The sequence below is a fragment of the Pelophylax lessonae genome, assembly GCF_965119305.1.
Source record: "Pelophylax lessonae genome assembly, chromosome: 5".
Classification (NCBI taxonomy): Eukaryota; Metazoa; Chordata; class Amphibia; order Anura; family Ranidae; genus Pelophylax; species Pelophylax lessonae.
Window position 1 is genome coordinate 42,091,935 of NC_138772.1, and position 22,285 is coordinate 42,114,219.

General features: G+C 46.8%; 1 protein-coding gene across 1 annotated transcript in view; it reads right to left on the bottom strand.

The window, feature by feature from the left end:
• The window catches only part of PHF14 (PHD finger protein 14), a gene marked incomplete at its 5' end in the record, with an annotated part of 389,174 nt that overhangs the window by 318,556 nt on the left and 48,333 nt on the right, over nucleotides 1-22,285 (bottom strand). The window contains one exon of the mRNA XM_082258885.1: nucleotides 8,685-8,844. Within this exon, the coding sequence (XP_082115011.1) occupies nucleotides 8,685-8,844 (160 nt within the window). The remainder of the gene's footprint in view (nucleotides 1-8,684; nucleotides 8,845-22,285) is intronic.

Below are 22,285 nucleotides of genomic sequence, written 5' to 3' on the forward strand. Positions count from 1 at the left end.
CTTGGCCCCTTAGTTCCAGTGAAGGGAACTCTTAAACCGTCAGCATACCAAGATATTTTGTACAATTTCATGCTCCAAACTTTGTGGGAACAGTTTGGGGATGGCCCCTTCCTGTTCCAACATGACTGCGCACCAGTGCACAAAGCAAGGTCCAATAAGACATGGATGAGTGAGTTTGGGGTGGAAGAACTTGACTGGCCTGCGCTAAGTCCTGCCCTCAACCCGATAGAACACCTTTGGGATGAATTAGAGTGGAGACTGCGAACCAGGCCTTCTCTCCAACATCCGTGCCTGACCTCACAAATGCGCTTCTGGAAGAATGGTCAAACATTCCCATAGACACACTCCTAAACCTTGTGGTCAGCCTTCCTAAAAGACTTGAATCTGTTATAGCTGCAAAGGGTGGACCAACTCAATATTGAAACCTACGGACTAAGACTGGGATGCCATTAAAGTTCATGTGTGTGTAAAGGCAGGCATCCCAATACTTTGTGTCTATATATATATATATATATATATATACATACATACATACATATGGTGGACGGGAAGCAGTTAAAACATAACTATTGTGTTTTTTTTTTGTTTTTTTTTGAATTGTGGATAAAGTAAGGGAGGGTTATAACTCCTGTATGTTTTTTTTTCTTTTTGCTGTCTCCCATTGGGGGATTCCCTCAACTTCCTGTACCAAACAAGAACCGAGAGGAAATCCCCTCAAAGAGAGGGAAATCCTAGGTTGTCACCGGGGTCATCAGAACTAGTGTCCCCATTGGAAGATTTCCCCTTTCTGGGGACAACCCCAAATTTGGGATTTTGTTTTCTTTCACTTTCGATAACATCCGTAAACAAGACAAATCTCCCTAACAGAGACAGCAATAAAAACTGACAGGTGTACTTATCGCTCCCCAGTCTGTCTAAAACCAAAAAGAAAGTTTTGCTTTTAGTTATTCACTTTTTATAAAACGGAGATTACGGATAATTGCACGTAGAACAGTTTAAAAGTAAGTTTAGTAAACTTTCGATGGACCCAACACAGGTTCCCACATCTGCTTCTGCAGCTTATAACGTGGCCCAGAGTTCTCTTCCTTTTGTTTTGGCCGCCTCTGAGAAAAACTGCAGCTCGTGACTTTCTTAAATGAGGAAAACGGGAAGCGTCTTCCAAATCTGAGCGCAGATGCGATTTCAGCTGTTCCTCTCTCGCTTGTTTTGGTGGCACGCGGTCCAAAATCTTGTAATTAAGACAAATTGGGTAATCAGAGAAGAATAATCCCCCTTTTTACTTTCTCATCTATTTTACTTACGGCGAGGATGACAGATGTTAAATCAGACAGCAATAGAGGAACGGAATCCGTGACTTCTGCTGTCATAAAAAATGCTGCCTGGTGACATGCAAACAAGACAATGGGCCTGCAAGGAGCAATGTTTTCTACTGAGGGTAACTAGATCAAAAAGTCACTCTACAGATAAATCTGGGGTTATAAGAGGAAAGTTTTAACTTGATAACTCGCTTCTGTTTTCAGCGTGAAGATTGCTACAGGAATCCACAAGTTTACACCAAGCCGCAATCAAAGGTGAGACTACCAGGGCCACTCTTGCTTCCACTGCGGATGGCCCCTCTAGAGAAGATACTCAGAAACTCAAATAATACCAAACTGATCTCTCAATATTACTCTGCATTAATGGTTGATTCTAATCCGAGGTTTGCAGCGGCACAGGCCCCCTGGGCTACTTTAGAAAATTAAATTCACTGATGATGATTGGACTGAATTTGTGGACACTTATAAAAGCTCAGTCATAGCCTCTAGAGCAGGAGTTCCCAAACTGTGGGTCACGACCAACTGGTGGGTCATGAGCTGCATTTGAGTGGGTCGCTGGCGGATTTAGAGCGGTCAGAGCTGCCCAGGCATCGGCAGCGCACTGTGTTACGAGCAGGCAGGCGGGGCCTTGAGCTCCACTGACGCTCCGACCCCGCCCCTTGCCGTGCGCACTGTTCTGAACAGGAGGCGGCGCCTCGGGGTAGGAGTCGGACTGAGTGCAGCCGTTATCAGAGTGCAGTGCATCGCATCGGAGCTGAGCGCCAGGACCAGTCACCAAGTGGGTCAGACACTGCTTGATGGCTTATTTTAGGCCTGGTTGGCGACCCACATTTGCACAGGCATAGCAGCCCATTGATTCAAATGGGCTTCTAAGCCTGCATTTTCTGCTGAAAAAAGGTGCATGCAGAATTTAAAAAAATGCAGTGGGCGTGAAATCCATCCTGCTTTTGCACCATGCGACTTACCTGCAGTTCCTGCACACGTAAACTGTGTTTTTAAATGCTGGGCCCACGTATATAAGAAAACAGAAAGCTTGCCAGTGCAAGTCACATGGTGCAAAAGCAGGATGGATTTTAAGGCCAGTGCATTATTTTAAATTCTGCATGCACCTTTTTTCAGCAGAAAACGAGGGCATAGAAGCCCATTCAAAATTTGAATCAATGGGCTGCTATGCCTGTGCAAATGTGGGCCGCCAACCCGCATACATGTGAACCAGGCCTAAAGCAGTAGTAATCTGCAAGTGGGTCCCGAAAAATAACTGTATTCAGACGTGGGTCTCGGCCCAAAAAAGTTTGGGAAGCCCTGCTCTAGAGATAGAGTTATGCAAATAAAGATATATTATCATAGTCATCTCACCCCTTATCGAATGTGTAAGATGGGATTGCGCTCCACACTGGAGTGCTTTTCAGGTTGTGGAGCTGAGGCTGACTTCATTCATTGTTCTGGTCCTGCCCGTAAGTTTTTCATTCTGGTCCGCAGTTGATTCATTTTTACCTACTGTCCTGGGTGTCCCTAATATTCTACATCCTAAAAATTGTTTGTTAGGTATCTTTGATGAAATATCTGTTTCTACATACACTAAACGACTATTACGTATCTTATATTTTTTCGCCAGAAAGACTATTCTCCTGAGCTGGAATGGGACCCTGGAGCCCACTGTAACCACCTGGCTTCAATTGAATATTAATACCCTGTTTCCCCGTAAAATAAGACAGTGTCTTATATTAATTTTTGCTCCCAAAGATGCGTTAGGTCTTATTTTCAGGGGATGTCTTATTTTTCCATGAAGAAGAATACGGTACACATTTATTGTTGAACAAACAAAAAGGAAATGTTTTACCTGTATACGGTACGGTAGTAGCTGTCATCACAAACCAGCAAATTACATCCTCCTGTGTCATTTTGATTGCCCCCTCTCATCCTCCTGTGTCATTTTAAGTGATCCCACTCCCCCCACCCCTGTGCCAGTGGACACCTTCAACAGACATCCACCCCACCCCTTTATCAGACATTTCCCCCCTACCTCAGTCACCCCTGTGTGTCCACACAATGTGCCCGACTCCTGCCCCGCGCGACTCACTGTCTAATTGTGAGTCAGCCAGACTCCTTCAGGGCAGAGCGAGCAGCAGGCGGCAGTTTGATCTGGCGGCGGCACAGGCTCTCTGATTAAAAGAGACCTCGCACTTCCTGTCTGCTCCGGCTGCGCTGCGGCCAACAGTGAGTTGCGTGGCGGCGCCCGCCGCTACGGTCCGCGGGAGGCCTTATTATCAGGGAGGTCTTATTTTCGGGGGGATGCCTTATATTTCAGCGAGAGGAAAAACAGTAAGTAGGTCTTATTTTCGGGGGATGTCTTACTTTCGGGGAAACAGGGTAGCTTACCTCTATATAAGCTCACCTTTGAGCTATGAAAGCGACCTCTTGTTTTTCGTAAATTATGGAATAGATGGATATCAAGCCCTCTTACCCTGACTTCCTTAGGCTCAGGAGACTAGTCTATATTGCTGATATTTTTCTTTCCCGTATGACTCAGTGATCTGATGTATGTTATATCTCTGCTATGTGTAAGATTTATATGCTACAGCTGATTTTCCACTTATGTATACTTTACACATGAGACTAAGGCCCTGTTCACACCGGAGCCTTTTTTATCTCGTAAAATGCTTATCTCTGAAGTCTCAAAACACCCAACAAGCAAAATCCCATTATTTTCAATAGCCCCTGTTCACATATAAGCGTTTTGTCGCCTGAAGTAAAATGGCTGAAGCTCAAAAAAGTACATGAGCTTCTTTTTTTGGCAGATTTCAGGGGTTTTTGTTAGATGTCAATGCCTGCCTCCAAACACCTGCAAAAGAAAATAACGTCTGAAAAACGCCCAAAAAAACATCTGGAAAAACGCCTGAAAAAACAACTGAAAAACTTCCCAAAAACACCTGAAAAACGCCCCAAAAACACATGAAAAACACCCTACAAAACGCCTGAAAACGATACGCTCAGGTGTGAATAGAGCCTTAGGAGGCACAGTCTGATTCTGGTTGCTGTTGTAACCTTTATTGTTTGTTGTTCATGCAGAACTCTCAATAAATATCGCCGTTCTGACAGGAGAGAAGGGATATAATTTGGAATTCCATCTCTTCCCCTAGTAAAAGCACCCCCACAGTACAAACAAACACTGGTTAGGCACACAGTTAACCCTAGATGTTTAACCCCTTCCCAGCCAGTGTTAATAAAACAGTGACAGTGTATATGTATAGCACTGATCACTGTATTAGTGTCACTGGTCCCCAAAAAGTGTCAGTTAGTGTCCCAATGTCTGCCGCAATATGGCAGTCCTGCTAAAAGTCGCTGATAGCCGCCATTACTAGTAAAAATAAAGAAAGATATCCCATAGTTTTAAGATGCCATAACTTTTGCGCAAACCAATCAATACATGCCTATTGGGATTACTCCTGACCCACACCCCAACCAGTGGGCGCTTTGGATTCTGTTCCCATAGGGAAGATCTCTTAGGACCCATGTTATACCAGAAGGATACCATACAGGCTGCCATTCCATCCAAAAAGCCATAATGATGATAGGACACTTATAAGAACATACAATATATTACTCTTGATCTTAGCCAAAAGACCTGAGCAACACCAATCTTTCTGCATTGATAAATGGCTAACACAGTATAAGACTATACTGCTAGGAAGGTAATCAATGTATGACAGCACTGGCACTACTGATTGTCATATAGTTGAGGCTCCGTTTTCATCTAGGCATCCCGAATCACTGCAAATCGTGGGATGTGCTTGCAATCCCTGTCCTCTGGCACTCCGATCGTGGTGTGATTTTGCCGCGATTGCCCCCTAATGAATCACAGCAAAATCAGGCAAAAAACATTTGCGGGACGCCTGTCGTCCAAAAGAAGTTCCAACACTTTACACAATTCGTCGGGGAACAATCGCGGCAAAATCGTTCCGCAATCAAGGTGCTATTGGAAGTGAACGGGGATCATTTTGGAAGTGACAGGGATCATATTGGAAGTGACAGGGATCATATTGGAAGTGACGGGGATCATATTGGAAGTGACGGGGATCATATTGGAAGTGACGGGGATCATATTGGAAGTGACGGGGATCATATTGGAAGTGACGGGGATCATATTGGAAGTGACGGGGATCAGTATTGGAAGTGACGGGGATCATATTGGAAGTGACGGGGATCAGTATTGGAAGTGACGGGGATCATATTGGAAGTGACGGGGATCATATTGGAAGTGACGGGGATCATATTGGAAGTGGCGGGGATCATATTGGAAGTGACGGGGATCATATTGGAAGTGACAGGGATCATATTGGAAGTGACGGGGATCATATTGGAAGTGACGGGGATCAGTATTGGAAGTGACGGGGATCAGTATTGGAAGTGACGGGGATCATATTGGAAGTGACAGGGATCATATTGGAAGTGACAGGGATCATATTGGAAGTGACGGGGATCATATTGGAAGTGACGGGGATCAGTATTGGAAGTGACAGGGATCATATTGGAAGTGACAGGGATCATATTGGAAGTGACAGGGATCATATTGGAAGTGACGGGGATCATATTGGAAGTGACGGGGATCATATTGGAAGTGACGGGGATCAGTATTGGAAGTGACAGGGATCATATTGGAAGTGACAGGGATCATATTGGAAGTGACAGGGATCATATTGGAAGTGACGGGGATCATATTGGAAGTGACAGGGATCATATTGGAAGTGACAGGGATCATATTGGAAGTGACAGGGATCATATTGGAAGTGACGGGGATCATATTGGAAGTGACGGGGATCACTATTGGAAGTGATGAGATCACAAACACGTCCAGACGATTCGGGATCGGGGGCAGAATCGCAGCGATTCCGCCCACAAAATGGGACAGCTAGATGTAAACGGAACCTTAAGCTGAACTCCAGCCAGGAGCAATAGATAATTGGAAAGGTGCTTCCTTAACATTTTTTTTTACAACCCCAATTCCAAATAAAGTTAAGACGCTGCGTAAAATCTACATAAAAACAGAATGCAATGATTTGCAAATCTATAAACCCATATTTTATCTCATCTTAAAACCCTACAAGTGTAGTCCACTAACTCCTCCATCAAAGCATCACTTAGATCAGAGTTACTGTGTCAGGGGAGGAGAGAGCACATGCAAAGGGGTTTAAATGGACTGGCAGTGTCTTGGCACCATCCTAGAAGCAAGGTAGGACAGGATGATGCTATCTCTGAGTTTTTCAGCCAGACTTCAGGAGGTACATAATGGCCTAAACCTAAGGCTACATTCACACCTGAGCGTAGCGTTTTCGCACGTTTTTTAACCGCAATTTTACCGCGATTTTTACCGCGATTTACAGGCGTTTTTTGTGCAGGCGTTTTTTGATTGAATAGATACCAATGGAAAACGCCTGTAATCTGCCCAAAAAGAAGCTCATGTACTTTTTTGAGCGTTGGGCGTTTTGCTTACAGCGTCAAAACGCTCAGATGTGAACAGGGGCCATTGAAATGAATAGGATTTGTCTTGTTGGGCGTTTTGAGAGCTGATCCTAGAGCAGAAAAACTCCCCAAAAACGCCCCAAAACGCCTAGATGTGAACGGAGCCTAATAGCAAGGGCATTATTTAACTTTGGTCAAAAATAAGAAATAACAAATAAACCTTGCGCCAATCAACACACATGTATATATTCTAGACTAAATATTTTGTAAATCTGCTAACCCCAAATGTGTATAAAACACTAATTCAACATTTATAATACATTTATAATACAACATTTATAATAGAACATTTATAATACAACATTTACTGAACATCACAGTTAAATATCACTTAGGATTGTATTATTCACTTGAGTATAGCACCCCCTCACCCAATTTATATTTAACTTTGGTCAAAGCTGCACAGTTTGTTTTTATTTAAAGGCGCTTCTTACTTGCATAGCCAATTTTACTGGTAAAGGGGAACTAACCCTTTAACCACTTCCCGCCAGTAGGACGTCATATGACGTCCTGGACTTTGAGTGGAGATATCATTCTGAATGATGCCTGCAGCTACAGGCATCATCCACGTCTTTTTTTTTTAACTAGCAAATCCCTCACATGTAAAAGCCATCTTGATTGCTTTTACAGGCGGCGGGAGGTAACACCTCATCCCCCTCCTTCCTGCTGTCCCCTGGTGCTTCCTCGGGTTCTCCTGTGTGATCTGGGATTCGGGGAATGAATCCGATGGTGGCTACCATAGAGCTGGCCGTGGTCCCCGGCCATCTCTATGACCTTCAGAGGCCGGAAGTGACGTCATAACGTCACTTCCGGCACCAGCAGATGTAAACACTGCCATTTCTTTTAAGCTGGAAAGCCTGAAATCAATTTTTTTTTTTTCATCTCAGGCTTGCCAGCCTAGAAAAGAAATGTGGGAACTTATAGAAAACCGATCTCTCTGTAAAGAGGACCTGTTATGTTCTATTCGTATAACAATGGATGTTTACATTCCTTTAATAGGAATAAAAGTGATCAAAAATTTAAAATTAAAAGGTAAAGTGTAAAAATTAAAAGAAAAAAAAAAAAAATAATAAAAAGGGAAAAAAAAATTCAAAGCACCCCTATCCCATCGTGCTCGCACGCAGAAGTGAACACATACGTAAGGTCTCGCCCGCATATGTTAATGGCGTTCAAACCACACATGTGCGGTATCGCCAAAAACATAAGAACAAGAGCAATTATTCTGAATCTAGCCCAATACCTCCTCTGTAACTCTAAGCTGGTAACCTGTAAACATTTTTAAAATGTTGCCTATGGAGATTTTTAAGTACCGAAGTTTGGCAGAATTCCACGAGTGCGCTCAATTCAATTTTAAAGTGTGACATGTTAGGTATCTATTTACTCGGCGTAACATCATCTTTCACATTATACAAAAAATTGGGGTAGTGTTATTTTTTAATTCTTGAAAGTGTTTTTTTTACCAAAACAAATCGCATTTGCTAACTGCTGCGCAAATACCATGTGAAATAAAAAAAATTGCAACGACCACCATTTTATTCCTTAGGGTCTCTAATAAAAAAAAATATATATATATATAATGTTTTGGGGTTCTAAGTAATTTTCTAGCAAAAATAGATGATTTTTACAGGCAAGAAATTTCAGAATTGGCTTGAGCTGGAAGTGGTTAAAGTGAACCTGTACTTTGCTCTTCGTAAACCAAGTACCTCCCTTACTCAGTGGCTTTGGTTGCCACTATGCTTATTGTCACAATAACCCTTAATCTGAAAATACTCTAGCTATGCTCTGCTTCAGAGAAGGGAGATCACACTTCATAGGAGTAAAGCGGAGTGCCATAATTGACCATCTTACCGTCCAGCATCGGTCTCTTTAAAGATACCATCTTGGTTGGGACAGAGCTCACAGCTGGGGGTCATTCCGCACTTACAAGCATCACAAAACCAGGGCTCAGTGGAGTTCTCCGAGGCCGAACTCATAATGGAGTCACTTTCCCCATCTACACCATAACAGCCTAGAAGAAAGAGACATAAGCGTTATTGCCCAGCATTTTACAAAAATAACACCACATCAAATACACAATGGGGTTGATTTACTAAATTTGGAGAGCGCAAAACCTAATGCAGCTGTGCATGGTAGCCAATCAGCTTCTAACTTAAGTTAGAAGCTGATTGGAAGTTAGAAGCTGATTGTTCTAAAAAGCTTTGACAAAAAAAAAACTGGATTGGTTTCTATGCAGAGCTGCACCAGATTTTGTACTCTCCGGGTTTTAGGAAATCAACGCCTATTTGTAACCCGCGAAGGGGGGGTAGAGACTATAGGGACCGTCATGTGTGGGGAGGATTAGGTACAGTGGGTACGGAAAGTATTCAGACCCCCTTAAATTTTTCACTCTTTGTTATATTGCAGCCATTTGCTAAAATCATTTAAGTTCATTCTTCTTCCTCATGAATGTACACATAGCACCCCATACTGACAGAAAAACACAGAATTGTTGACATTGTTGCAGATTTATTAAAAAAGAAAAACTGAAATATCACATGGTCCTAAGTATTCAGACCCTTTGCTGTGACACTCATATATTTAACTCAGGTGCTTTCCATTTCTTCTGATCATCCTTGAGATGGTTCTACACCTTCATTTGAGAACAGCTGTGTTTGATTATACTGATTGGACTTGATTAGTAAAGCCACACACCTGTCTATATAAGACCTTCCAGATCACAATGCATGTCAGAGCAAATGAGAATCATGAGGTCAAAGGAACTGCCTGAAGAGCTCAGAGACAGAATTGTGGCAAGGCACAGATCTGGCCAAGGTTACAAAAAGATTTCTGCTGCACTTAAGGTTCCTAAGAGCACAGTGGCCTCCATAATCCTCAAATGGAAGACGTTTGGGACAACCAGAACCCTTCCTAGAGCTGGCCTTCCGGCCAAACTGAGCTATCGGGGGAGAAGAGCCTTGGTGAGAGAGGTAAAGAAGAACCCAAAGATCACTGTGGCTGAGCTCCAGAGATGCAGTCAGGAGATGGGAGAAAGTTGTAGAAAGTCAACCATCACTGCAGCCCTCCACCAGTCGGGGCTTTATGGCAGAGTGGCCCGACGGAAGCCTCTCCTCAGTGTAAGACACATGAAAGCCCGCATGGAGTTTGCTAAAAAAAACACCTGAAGGACTCCAAGATGGTGAGAAATAAGATTCTCTGGTCTGATGAGACCAAAATAGAACTTTTTGGCCTTAATTCTAAGCGGTATGTGTGGAGAAAACCAGGCACTCCTCATCACCTGTCCAATACAGTCCCAACAGTGAAGCATGGTGGTGGCAGCATCATGCTGTGGGGTGTTTTTCAGCTGCAGGGACAGGACGACTGGTTGCAATCGAGGGAAAGATGAATGCGGCCAAGTACAGGGATATCCTGGACAAAAACCTTCTCCAGAGTGCTCTGGACCTCAGACTGGGCCGAAGATTTACCTTCCAACAAGACAATGACCCTAAGCACACAGCTAAAATAACGAAGGAGTGGCTTCACAACAACTCCGTGACTGTTCTTGAATGGCCCAGCCAGAGCCCTGACTTAAACCCAATTGAGCATCTCTGGAGAGACCTAAAAATGGCTGTCCATCAACGTTTACCATCCAACCTGACAGAACTGGAGAGGATCTGCAAGGAGGAATGGCAGAGGATCCCCAAATCCAGGTGTGAAAGACTTGTTTCATCTTTCCCAAAAAGACTCCTAGCTGTATTAGATCAAAAGGGGGCTTCTACTAAATACTGAGCAAAGGGTCTGAATACTTAGGACCATGTGATATTTCAGTTTTTCTTTTTTAATAAATCTGCAACAATGTCAACAATTCTGTGTTTTTCTGTCAGTATGGGGTGCTATGTGTACATTCATGAGGAAAAAGAATGAACCTAAATGATTTTAGCAAATGGCTGCAATATAACAAAGAGTGAAAAATTTAAGGGGGTCTGAATACTTTCCATACCCACTGTAAGTATATCTGTTTTCGTATCCCCTAGACCAGGGGTCTCCAAACTATGGCCCTCCAGTTGTTCAGGAACTACAATTTCCATTATGCCTAATCATGTCTGTGAATGTCAGAGTTTTCAATGCCTCATGGGACATGTAGTTCCACAACAACTGGAAGGCCATAGTTTGGAGATCCCTGCCCCTAGACTAAAACAAGCAGGTGACCCATGCAGTGCGGGAAGCAATCGCATCCAAGCAGGCCAGAAATAAAACGGGAACTGCAATTCATCCTGGTAGTAATAGAAAGCCTGAATGATGGGGGGATTAGGGAGCGAAATGTAAAACTACTTGAACCCTGGTAGGATTTTTGGGCCCAGAGTTCAGCTTTAATATCTAAGCTTGGCTTTAAATTAGACCATTTTTTTCCCCGAAAACAAAACCAGGGCACATATCAGACAAAAAACAGGTTCCGCTTGGAGGTTGAAAAGCATTTATTTTCCTCTCCAGTACAAAACAACAAACAACAGAAAGGTAATTGGAAAGTATTAACATCCAATAAAAGAAATGAAACATGAATGCATAAATTGAACTCTTTTGATATTAATTTTTTTTCAGGACATAAACGTTCTTTATTCAACCGCAATTTGAAATTACACGTTGTGATTTTTTTTTTTTTTTACCATTGTAATTGGTTTTACAATACAAAAATGGGTACAGAACGATCTGCTGCTTCAAAATGGTAACAGGAGTGACAGCAAATGTGCACGGTGATGTGTTTAAAGGGCAACGGCAAGGCTACTGGTATGATCACTGTTTTACTGGTTGTAAACACTAAACATTTTTTTATCTTAATGCATTCCTTGATATGTTTCGGCCGCCGAACTTTCAGTGCATCTCTACAATTTTCATTTCGGTGCACAACTACAAAGAACCGAAACCGGAAATGACAAAATCCTCGTCGCTTCTGGTTTCTGACATCACAGTGGGAGAAACAACATCAGTTCCTCTGAGTCCCAGGAACCAGATTCCGCCGGTCACATCCTTACCAATCTCCCCAATCGCTTTGACAAGCCCGGTAAAGGCAGCGGGATGGGATGAGGTCCCTTCCACTGCACGTAAAAGCAATTCAGCAGCTCATAGCTACTAGGATTACTTTTACTTGGATGGGGAATAGCCGGATGAAAAAAATTATCTCTCGGTACATCGCTGGATGGGAGGTGGTTAAACCCCACCCAGTTTTGACATTACAGCTCCTCCTCCCTCTGGAGGTGGCAGTAGACTGTCATTACCATTGCACTGAACACCACATATTTAACCACTTGCCGCCTGCTCACATTGCTGCTATCGTTATCGTCCAGCGACGTAGTACTACGTCGCTGGACTCCTCCCCTTCTGGGTGGCGCTCGCGCACCGTCGGAGGCTCGCTCCCGCTGTTTTCAGTCACAGCGGGAGTCGGGCCAGGGGACTGCTCTTCCCCGATCGTCGGTTTACACGAGCGGGCGGATCTCCTAAGTGACAAGGAGTGACAGATTGCAGTGTTCAGCATAGCTGAACATGCGATCTGTCCTTGTGTCACTCAGTCACCTCCCCCCCCACATGTTAGTAAGCACCAGGCATACATTAACCCCTCCCTCTCCAATAAAATTAACCCCTTCGCTGCCAGTGTAATTTTTACAGTAACTATAAATATGCACTGATTACTGCAGTAATGTCACTGTTACCCCCAAAAGTGTCAAAAATGTCAGTCAAGGGTCCGTTCTGTCCGCCGCAATGTCACAGTCCCGCAAAAAAAGTCGCAGATCGCCGCTATTATGCGTTAAAAAACACCAAAAATGACAGAAATCTTTCCCTTTGTTAGCAAACGCAATAACTTTTGCGCAAACCAATCAAAATACGCTTATTGTGATTTTTTTTTACCAAACATATGTAGCATAAAACAAATTGGCCAAAAATTTTAAAAAAAATTTGATTTTTACATTTTTTTGGGGGGGAATTTCATATAAAAAAATGTAAAAAATATTGTTTTTTTTTCAAAATAAACGCTCTTTTTTTGTTTATAGCGCAAAAAGTAAAAATCGCAGAGGTGATCAAATACATCCAAAAGAAAGCTCTGTTTGTGAGAAAAAAAGGACGTGAATTTCGTTTGGGTACGGCGTCGCACGACCACGCAATTGTCAGTTAAAGTCGCACAGCGCCGAAACGCAAAAAGTGGCCCAGACGTAAGACAGCAAAATCCTCCGGTGGTAAAGTGGTTAAAGCAGAATTCCAGCTTAAACCTAAGTAGCACTAAAAATGTTCCCTCCCCCTCAAATAAACCTATTCTGGCAAACCTGTGTATAAAAAGATACTTACCTATTATTTAGCCCGCTCCTTGCGTCAACCAGTGGCAGCTGTAGGGGAGAAGAGGGAGCACCAACAGCGGCTGGGACATGGGAATCTATAGGTTATGTCACCTCTCCCAGAATACCAATCAGCTGTAGAGCGCTCTTCCCTCTCCCCTGCAGCTGCTGCAGGCCAACCAAGGGAGATCACATGACCAGACAGGAACAGCCTAATAGGTAAGTATATACAGTATCTCACAAAAAAGAGTACACCCCCCACATTTTTGTAAATACAGTATTTTATTATATCTTTTCATGTGACAACACTGAAGAAATGACACTTTGCTACAATGTAAAGTAGTGAGTGTACAGCTTGTATAACAGTGTAAATTTGCTGTCCCCTCAAAATAACTCAACACACAGCCATTAATGTCTAAACCACTGGCAACAAAAGTCAGTACACCCCTAAGTGAAAATGTCCAAATTGGGCCCAATTAGCCATTTTCCCTCCCCGGTGTCATGTGACTTGTTAGTGTTACAAGGTCTCGGGTGTGAATGGGGAGAAGGTGTGTTAAAGCGGAGTTCCAGCCATTTACTCACCTGTCCAACGGTCCAGCGATGCGGCCGCTGGAAGCCTCGATCCTCTCCCTCGGCGCCGGCATCACTGCTGTGGGCACCCGGCTGTTACAGTTTGCGGCTTCACAGCCGGGTACCCACTGCGCATGCGCGAGTCGCGCTGCACGCCGTGATTGGCCGGCAATCTTCTGGGACCTCTGACGTGTCCCAGAAGATTGCAGGGAGGGAGGGGGAGAGGAGAACTTCCGCTCAGGGCGCCGCGGCGCTCCGAGCGGAAGTGGGAGCGGGTACCTGTCAAAACTAGGTACCCGCTCCCCCCCCCCAAAAAAAATGACATGCCAAATGTGGCATGTCGGGAGGTCAGGACTCCCTAAAGCGGAAGTTCCACTTTTGGGTGGAACTCCGCTTTAAATTTGGTGTTATCGCTCTCACGCTCTCATAATGGTCACTGGAAGTTCAACATGGCACCTCGTGGCAAAGAACTCTCTGAGGATCTGAAAAAAAGAATTGTTGCTCTACATAAAAATGGCCTAGACTATAAGAAGATTGCCAAGACCCTGAGACTGAGCTGCAGCACGGTGGCCAAGACCATACAGCGGTATAACAGGCAGGTTTCACTCAGAACAGGCCTCACCATGGTCGACCAAAGAAGTTGAGTACACGTGCTCAGTGTCATATCCAGAGGTTGGCTTTGGGAAATGAGACACATAAATGCAGCCATCATTGCTGCAGAGGTTGAAGGGGTGGGGGGGTCAGCCTGTCATTGCTCAGACCATACGCCGCACACTGCATCAAATTGGTCTACATGGCTGTCGCCCAGAAGAAAGCCTCTTCTAAAGATGATGCACAAGAAAGCCTGCAAACAGTTTGCTGAAGACAAGCAGACTAAGGACATGGATTACTGGAACCATGTCCTGTGGTCTGATGAGACCAAGATAAACTTATTTGGTTCAGATGGTATCAAGAATGTGTGGCAACCAGGTGAGGAGTACAAAGACAAGTGTGCCTTGCCTACATTCAAGCATGGTGGTGGGAGTGTCATGGTCTGGGCCTGCATGAGTGCTGCCGCCACTGGGGAGCTACAGTTCATTGAGGGAACCATCAATGCCAACATGTACTGTGACATACTGAAGCAGAGATTGAGCCCCTCCTTTCGGAGACTGGGCCGCAGAGCAGTATTCCAACATGATAACGACCCTAAACACACCTATAAGACGACCACTGCCTTGCTAAATAAGCCGAGGGTAAGGGAGATGGACTGGCCAAGCATGTCTCCAGACCTAAACCATACTGAGCCTCTGTGGGGCATCCTCCAATGGAGGTTGGAGGAGCACAAGATCTCTAACATCCACCAGCTCTGTGATGTCATCATGGAGGAGTGGAAGAGGACTCCAGTGGCAACCTGGGAGGCTCTGGAGAACTCCATGCCCAAGAGGGTTAAGGCAGTGCTGGAAAATAATGGTGGCCACACAAAATATTGACACTGGGCCCAATTTGGACATTTTCACATAGGGGTGTACTTCACTTTTGTTGCCAGCGGTTTAGACATTAAAGGCTGTGTGTTCAGTTATTTGTATACATTGTAGCATAGGGGGAGATTTAATAAAACTGGTGCACACAGAATCTGGTGCAGCTGTGCATGTTAACCAATCAGCTTCTAACTTCAGCTTGTTCAATGAGGCTTTGACAATAAAACCTGGAAGCTGATTGGTTTCTATGTAGAACTGCACCAGATTTTGCACTCTCCAGCTTTAGTAAATCTCCCCCAAAGTGTCATTTCTTCAGCGTTGTCACATGAAAAGACATTAAAATATTTACACCCCCCCCCCCCACAACCTCCCCTCTTCCTCTCCACACAGCACATACCAGGGTTGCCAACTGCCATTAAATTCACAGACAGTTTGTAAAATCCATGATTTATACATCTGTCCATGAATGTCCGTTACGGGTATTCACAGACATGTGAAAATCACGGATTTTACAAACTGTCTGAGAATTTAGGCAAGCTTCACACTAATGCGGGTTGCTGCGGGAATCTGAACTATTCCAGCGCCTGCAACCTCACGCAGCCAAAATGCGCTGGTCCCACACTGACGCACGGAGCATCTAAGTGAGGGAACCACCAGAAATATTTAAATAAATGGGCTGCCGTGCCTGCGCAAATGCAACCCAAGACAATTTCCTCTTCTTTTTTGTGGCCCAGGAAGGTCAAAAGGTTGGACAAGCCCTGATCTAGAGCTAAGCAGAAATAAGGGCCCTTCATACTGCTCTGTAGCAAAATCGCGGTAAAACTACATATACGGTGTTTCTGATGCGTTCTGGGTTGCCTGCACCTGTGAAAAATAGAAATGTGACTCAAAACCATGCCGAAAACGCAAATCACGGTGCGTTTTTACCGCAATTTTCATTTACTGCAATGGGAAGATGCGTTTTTGATGCGTTTTTCAAAACTGCACCAAAGATGCAGCATGCAGAACTTTTCAAAACGCACCGCACATGTATCGCAGTGGTGCCAACAGTCCCATTGAATTTAAAGGGAACATTTTTCTTTCGTTCCTCTTTCAAGGTAAAAAAACGCAGGAAAAACGTATCAGTGTTAATGGGCCCTTTAAGGCATATAAAAATAATGCAAGTATAAATCATAAATAATTACAGATAGAATAATTGCTTTTTTCTACATTTTGTTAGCTTCACATAACTCCCTGCAGGGTTAGACTAGGAAAGGGAGAGGCAAAAGATCAAGCCAATCATGCTATACTGCACTATGCACTGCTGTCTATCTAAAATGTGTCAATGATACATTAGGGTAAGGAAGTCCTAAAAGTCGCACATCACAGCAAAACCCTGTGAGGTTTTATACGACAGCATCAGTCCGGGCTCCAACCAGACCACAAACCCCCCCAATGTGTTTCACTCTGCCCCCGGAGCGAAGTCAGTCCGGGAGAGAGGGGTTGGGGCTGAACCGCGGCTCCAGGTCTGAATAGACACACAGAGCAGCGGCTTGGCTGCCCCCATTGCAAGCTGCTTGCTGTGGGGGGGGGGGGGGGGCACTCGACAGAAGGTAGGAATAGGAGTGCCAGCAATAGACCTGAAAAGAGGGGGATCAGGGCTGCTCTGTGCAAAACCAGTGCGCAGGTAAGAATAACAGTTATTTTTAAAGGAAAAAAAACTGAATTTTTGTAAAATCTTACCTGTAAAATTCCTTTCTCCGAGTCCTCTGACAGTTGCCGCCTCCTCTAAGTCATCACTGTTGGGTATTGTCTTCCCATCCGCAGGAATAGCTAGGCATATAGACTTAGTCCAAAGACAAAAGGCATTAGCATATACACACCCATGGGGGCTGTCCCATCTGGTCAATACCCCCCCTGCATCACCACTCCCAACTCAGTTTGGTAGCATAGCAGTAGGTAATAAGAACCCCAAAAGAGGGGCGGGGGCGGCGACTGTCGGAGGACTCAGAGAAAGGAATTTTACAGGTAAGATTTTACAAAAATTCAGTTTTCTCTTACGTCCTCCGACAGTCGCCGCCTCCTCCAAGTCCTCACTGATGGGATGTCCCAAAGCAGTATAGACATGATGGGTGGGAGACGCAACCATAGAAAAGGCAACGCAGTACCCACATCAGAGAAAGGAATCTTACATGCACCGTAAGAGAACCAACTGGGCAACAGAAAACAGGAGCAACAGCCCAGGAAAGCAAATGCCAACAGCCAGGGACCCAGAAAAAAATTCAAGGGTCCATCATGGCACTGCCGCACAGAGAACTTTGCGGCCAAAAGAAGCATCAGCTGATGCCAGAACATCTACTTTGTAGAATTTGGAAAAGGTGTGCACGACGACCAAGTCGCCGCCTTGCACACCTGGGCCACCGAGGCCCGATGCCAATAGGCCCAGGATGCACTCAAAGACCTGGTAGAGTGCCTTAACAGGGAAGGGCGGAATCCGTTCCTTCAAGGCATAAGCCTGCTCAATGGTCTGTCTGATCCATTTGGCAATAGTCGCTGCGGACGCAGCCATGCCCTTCCGAGATCCCTCAGGAAGGACAAACAGGGAATCCGTCTTCCGAAATCATTCCGTAAACGACAGGTAAACCCTGATCGCCCTGACAACATCCAAGGAATGTAAGGCAATCTCCTTCGGATGTTTAGGCTTTGTACAAAGCGAAGGCAGGACAATGTCCTCATTAAAGTGGAACTCAGAGTTCACCTTGGGAAGGAAGGATGGGGGTGGTCGCAAAACCACCTTATCCTTGTGAATTATCAAGTAAGGGGAGCGGCAAGACAACGCCGCCAGCTCCGACACTCTGCGAGCCGAAGTGATCGCCACTAGAAAGGCAACCTTTTTCGACAGCAGAGGCAACGATATCTCCCTGATGTTTTCAAAGGGAGCACGCTGTAACACGGACAGAACCAAGTTCAAGTCCCATGGGGGTAAAGGCTCCTTCCTGGGAGGAGCCAAATGTTGCACACCTTGAATGAAGGTGCGCACCAAGGAATGAGACGCCACAGGGCGTTGGAAAAGGACAGCCAGTGCAGACACCTGGCCCTTTATCGTGGCCAGCGCCAGGCGCTGATCCACTCCAGACTGGAGGAAAGCCAAGATTCTCGACACCGAGTAAGAACGAGGGGAGAACCCCCTGGACTCACACCAGGCGAAATAGGCTTTCCAGGTACGGTAATAGATCTTACCAGAGGAGGATTTCCTAGCCTTGACCAGGGTAGGGATAACCTCAGGGGAGAGACCCTTGTCCTTCAAGACATGGGTCTCAACAGCCAGGCCGTTAAAGCCAGCGACTGTAAAGCAGGATGGAAGATCGGGCCTCGAGACAGGAGATCTTCCCGCAGAGGCAGACGCCACGGAGGCGCCACTGCCAGGTGAACAACGTCGGCGTACCAGGACCGGCGAGGCAGTCCGGCGCCACCAGAATCACCATGTGCGGTTCCGAGACCAATCTGCGAAGGAACCGGGATAGTAACTGAATCGGAGGATAGGCGTACATCAGACGATACTGATGCCAAGGGGCCACCAACGCATCCGAGGCGTCCGCCAACGGATCGCGCGTTCTGGCCACGAACCTTTCCACCTTTTGATTTAGCCGGGATGCGAACAGATCCACGTCTGGGGATCCCCACCTCGCACACAGCATCTGAAAGACCTCCGGGTGTAGGGACCATTCCCCCTGGTCCAGGGTCTGGCGGCTCAGATAGTCGGCCTGCCAATTTTCCACACCCGGAATGTGAACTGCTGAGATCGCTGGGACATGAGTCTCGGCCCAAGACAGAATGTCGGTCACCTCCCGGGCCACTCGAGCACTCCTGGTGCCCCCCTGGTGGTTGATGTAAGCCACGTGGTAGTATTGTCCGTCTGTACATGAACAGGCAGGCCCCGGAGACGGTCCGACCACTGGAAGAGACAGAGTTTGATCGCTCGTAATTCCAGCACATTTATCGGGAGGGAGGACTCATCCTCCGACCAAGTGCCCTGGGCAGACAGGTTGCCCAGGACTCCACCCCAGCCCGACAGGCTGGCGTCCGTGGTAACCACTGTCCACACCAACGGACAGAAGAACTTGCCTTCCGCCACCGACGGGGACTGGATCCACCACAGAAGAGCCAATCTGGTCTGGCGACTCAAGGAGACATCCAGATCCAAGGACTGAGGTAGTCTGTCCCACCTGGCCAGGATCTCCGTCTGGAGAGCCCGCGTGTGGAACTGGGCAAAGGGAATCGCCTCGAAGGCCGACACCATCAACCCCAGGCCCTGCATACAGGTCCTGAGTGATGAGGACGAATTGTCCCTGAAGGACCTGATCTCGTCCCGCAAAGTCCAGGGCTTGTCCTCCGGCAAGAACACCTTTGCCTCCAGATAGGGAAGGCGAAGCGATGGAGACAACGCCGATTTTTTAACGTTGATGGTCCATCCGAACTCCTGGAGCGTCTGTACCGTGATGGACAGATCGCGCACAAGGTCCTGGCTGGCACGTGATCTCAGAAGCAGATCGTCCAGGTACCCCAGGACCGCAATGCCCTGGGCCCGCAGCAGGCCCAGAACCGGCGCCAACACCTTGGTAAACACCCTTGGTGCCAAAGCGAGACCAAAATGTAACGCCACAAACTGGTAGTGGTCCTCTGCGATAGCAAACCAACGGTACCGCTGATGACCCTCGAAAATGGGGATGTGCAGGTACGCATTCTTCAGATCTATCGAAGCCAGGAATTCTCCTGGACTCAAGGAGGCCACAACCGAACGGAGAGACTCCATTCGAAATTTCCGAACACGCACGAAGCGGTTCAGCGCTTTCAGGTCCAGAATAGGACGCACCTTGCCCTCCTTCCTGGGCACAGTGAACAGATTTGAATAAAACCCCCGAAACCTGTCCCGATGAGGCACCGGGACAATCACTCCCTGAGCAAGCAGGTTCTGCACCGCTTGATGCAAGTCCTGCAGATGCCCCGGAAGCAAATGGAGATTGGAGGGAAAGAATCTGTCCGCCGGCCGGGAGAGGAATTCGATTTTGTAACCTGATCGAAAGATTTCCTGAACCCACCTGTCCGATATCCGGAGCAGCCAAGGTTGGAGGAAACCGCGCAAACGTCCCCACACCCTTGAAACGGGTGAGGGCGCCCCTTCAGGCAGAGGCGGAGTGTCCCGCCGAGCCGGCATTGCCGGCCTTCTGCTTACCTGCCCAGGGCTTCTTCTGGTTGCCCTGAGCCTTGAAGGGCTTGCCCTTGGATTGGTTCCGAAAGGCACGAAAGGACCCCTGATTGGATCTAGGCGCAGAACCCCTCTTGCCGCGGAAAGACTTGTTCTTAGGGTTCTGGGGCAGCATAGTGCTCTTGCCCTCCGTGACGCCTTTTACCAAGGTGTCCAACGCCTCGCCAAAAAGGCGAGAGCCAGCATAGGGGAAATCAGCAACCGTTTTCCTCGAGGACTGGTCGGCCAACCGGCTCTTCAGCCATATCAGTCGCCGGTTAAGTACCGCGACACTAGAGAGGCGAGCCACCAAGGGAGCCTCATTTAAGGCTGCATCACACAAGTACATGACTCCTTGGTGGATCTGATCCACCATTTCCAGCCGGGCAGGCGGCACGTCATCAGACACGAGATTGCTCCTAAGCATCTTAGTCCAATCAGCCACCGCCTGAGCCACCAGAACGGACGCAAAAACGGGTTTGAGCAATGAACCCGCCACCGTATAGAAATGGCGAGCAAGAGACTCCAACCGCCGGTCTGTGGGATCCCGGAAAACCGGGGTATCCTCATTAGGAACCAAGGTAGCCTTGTTCAATACGGCCACAGTGTGATCCACCTGTGGAGGCACACACCATCGTGATTCCGTAGCCGGCGCAAAAGGATAAAGCAATTTGAACCGACTAGGTACCAGGCATGGACGTTTCAACGTGCGCCACATTTTATTAACAGTGTAATGGAATTCTGCTAGGCAGGGAAAAACCTGCGCAGACTTGCGGGTCCTGTGCGTACCAAATGAGGACACAACGCCCGGAGGACAGGGCTCATCCTCTAAATGCAAGGTTTCTTTAACAGAAACAATTAACTCATCCATGGTCGCCCGTTCTTCAGGTGACCCTGGGGAGGATGTATCAACACCCTCCATTTCAGCCTCCCCCTCAGACCCCGGGGGGTCTAAGGATGAGTGGGACCCTGAAAAGGGCACGCTCGCAGCAGCAGCAGCCATAGCCCCATCTGAATCAGAAGAGAGAGACAACCTGGGCCTCTTTCTCGCAGCCCGTTCAGACATCAGCATTTCCATATTTGCCACCAAAGTTGATACTACAGCAGCCAGATCCGGTCGCAGCGGAGCCACAGGAGAACTGGGGCCCCCCACTAAAGCTGGAGGAAACTTGCTTTCCTGAGAATCCATGGCTCAAGTTATCAGAACAAACTACAGTGCAAAAAACAGTGTACTGTCCTCTTTAAGAACGCTGCGGTGTGCGCAGCCCACCGCTACTGCTACAGTGATGAAAGACCCCCAAAGGAGAAAAGAAACTGAGCCAGAAGCGATATACAGAGGGAAATTGATAGTGATAACCTGCAGAGCCCGCAGAGCATTGCTACCAGTGTCCTTGCTGCTGATGGAAAGGAAGTGCTGCTGGAGAGGGCTGGACTATATGCCAGAACTTGGGAAAATGGCTGCCCCATAGGGATGCATTGGAGGCTACGCCAAAATGGCCGCCGACATGCGGCCAGACCGATCGTTCCACTGCCCACAAAATGGCGGCGGATGGCGCCAAAATGACATGCAGGATCGCCCCAGAGGAGCTACACATGTGTGCCCATAACAAAGATGGCAGGCCGCGCGAAAATGCACCGCTGCGGTCGCCGCACAATCATAAACGTCTGCACCCCCAACAATGCACCTAGGTGACACAGGGACAGGGACCCCCAGGCAACATACAGATCTGCACAAGCGATCCCTGCAGGGATCGCACAGGGAGTCACACAGGCACAGACACGGGGAACACACAGCAACACAGACTGCCACCCCAGACAGAGGCCCCACACAGAAAAGTACTTACCTGTACCAGATGGCGTGGGGAGCCTCTATGCACGGAAAACCTCTGTCCTCATATT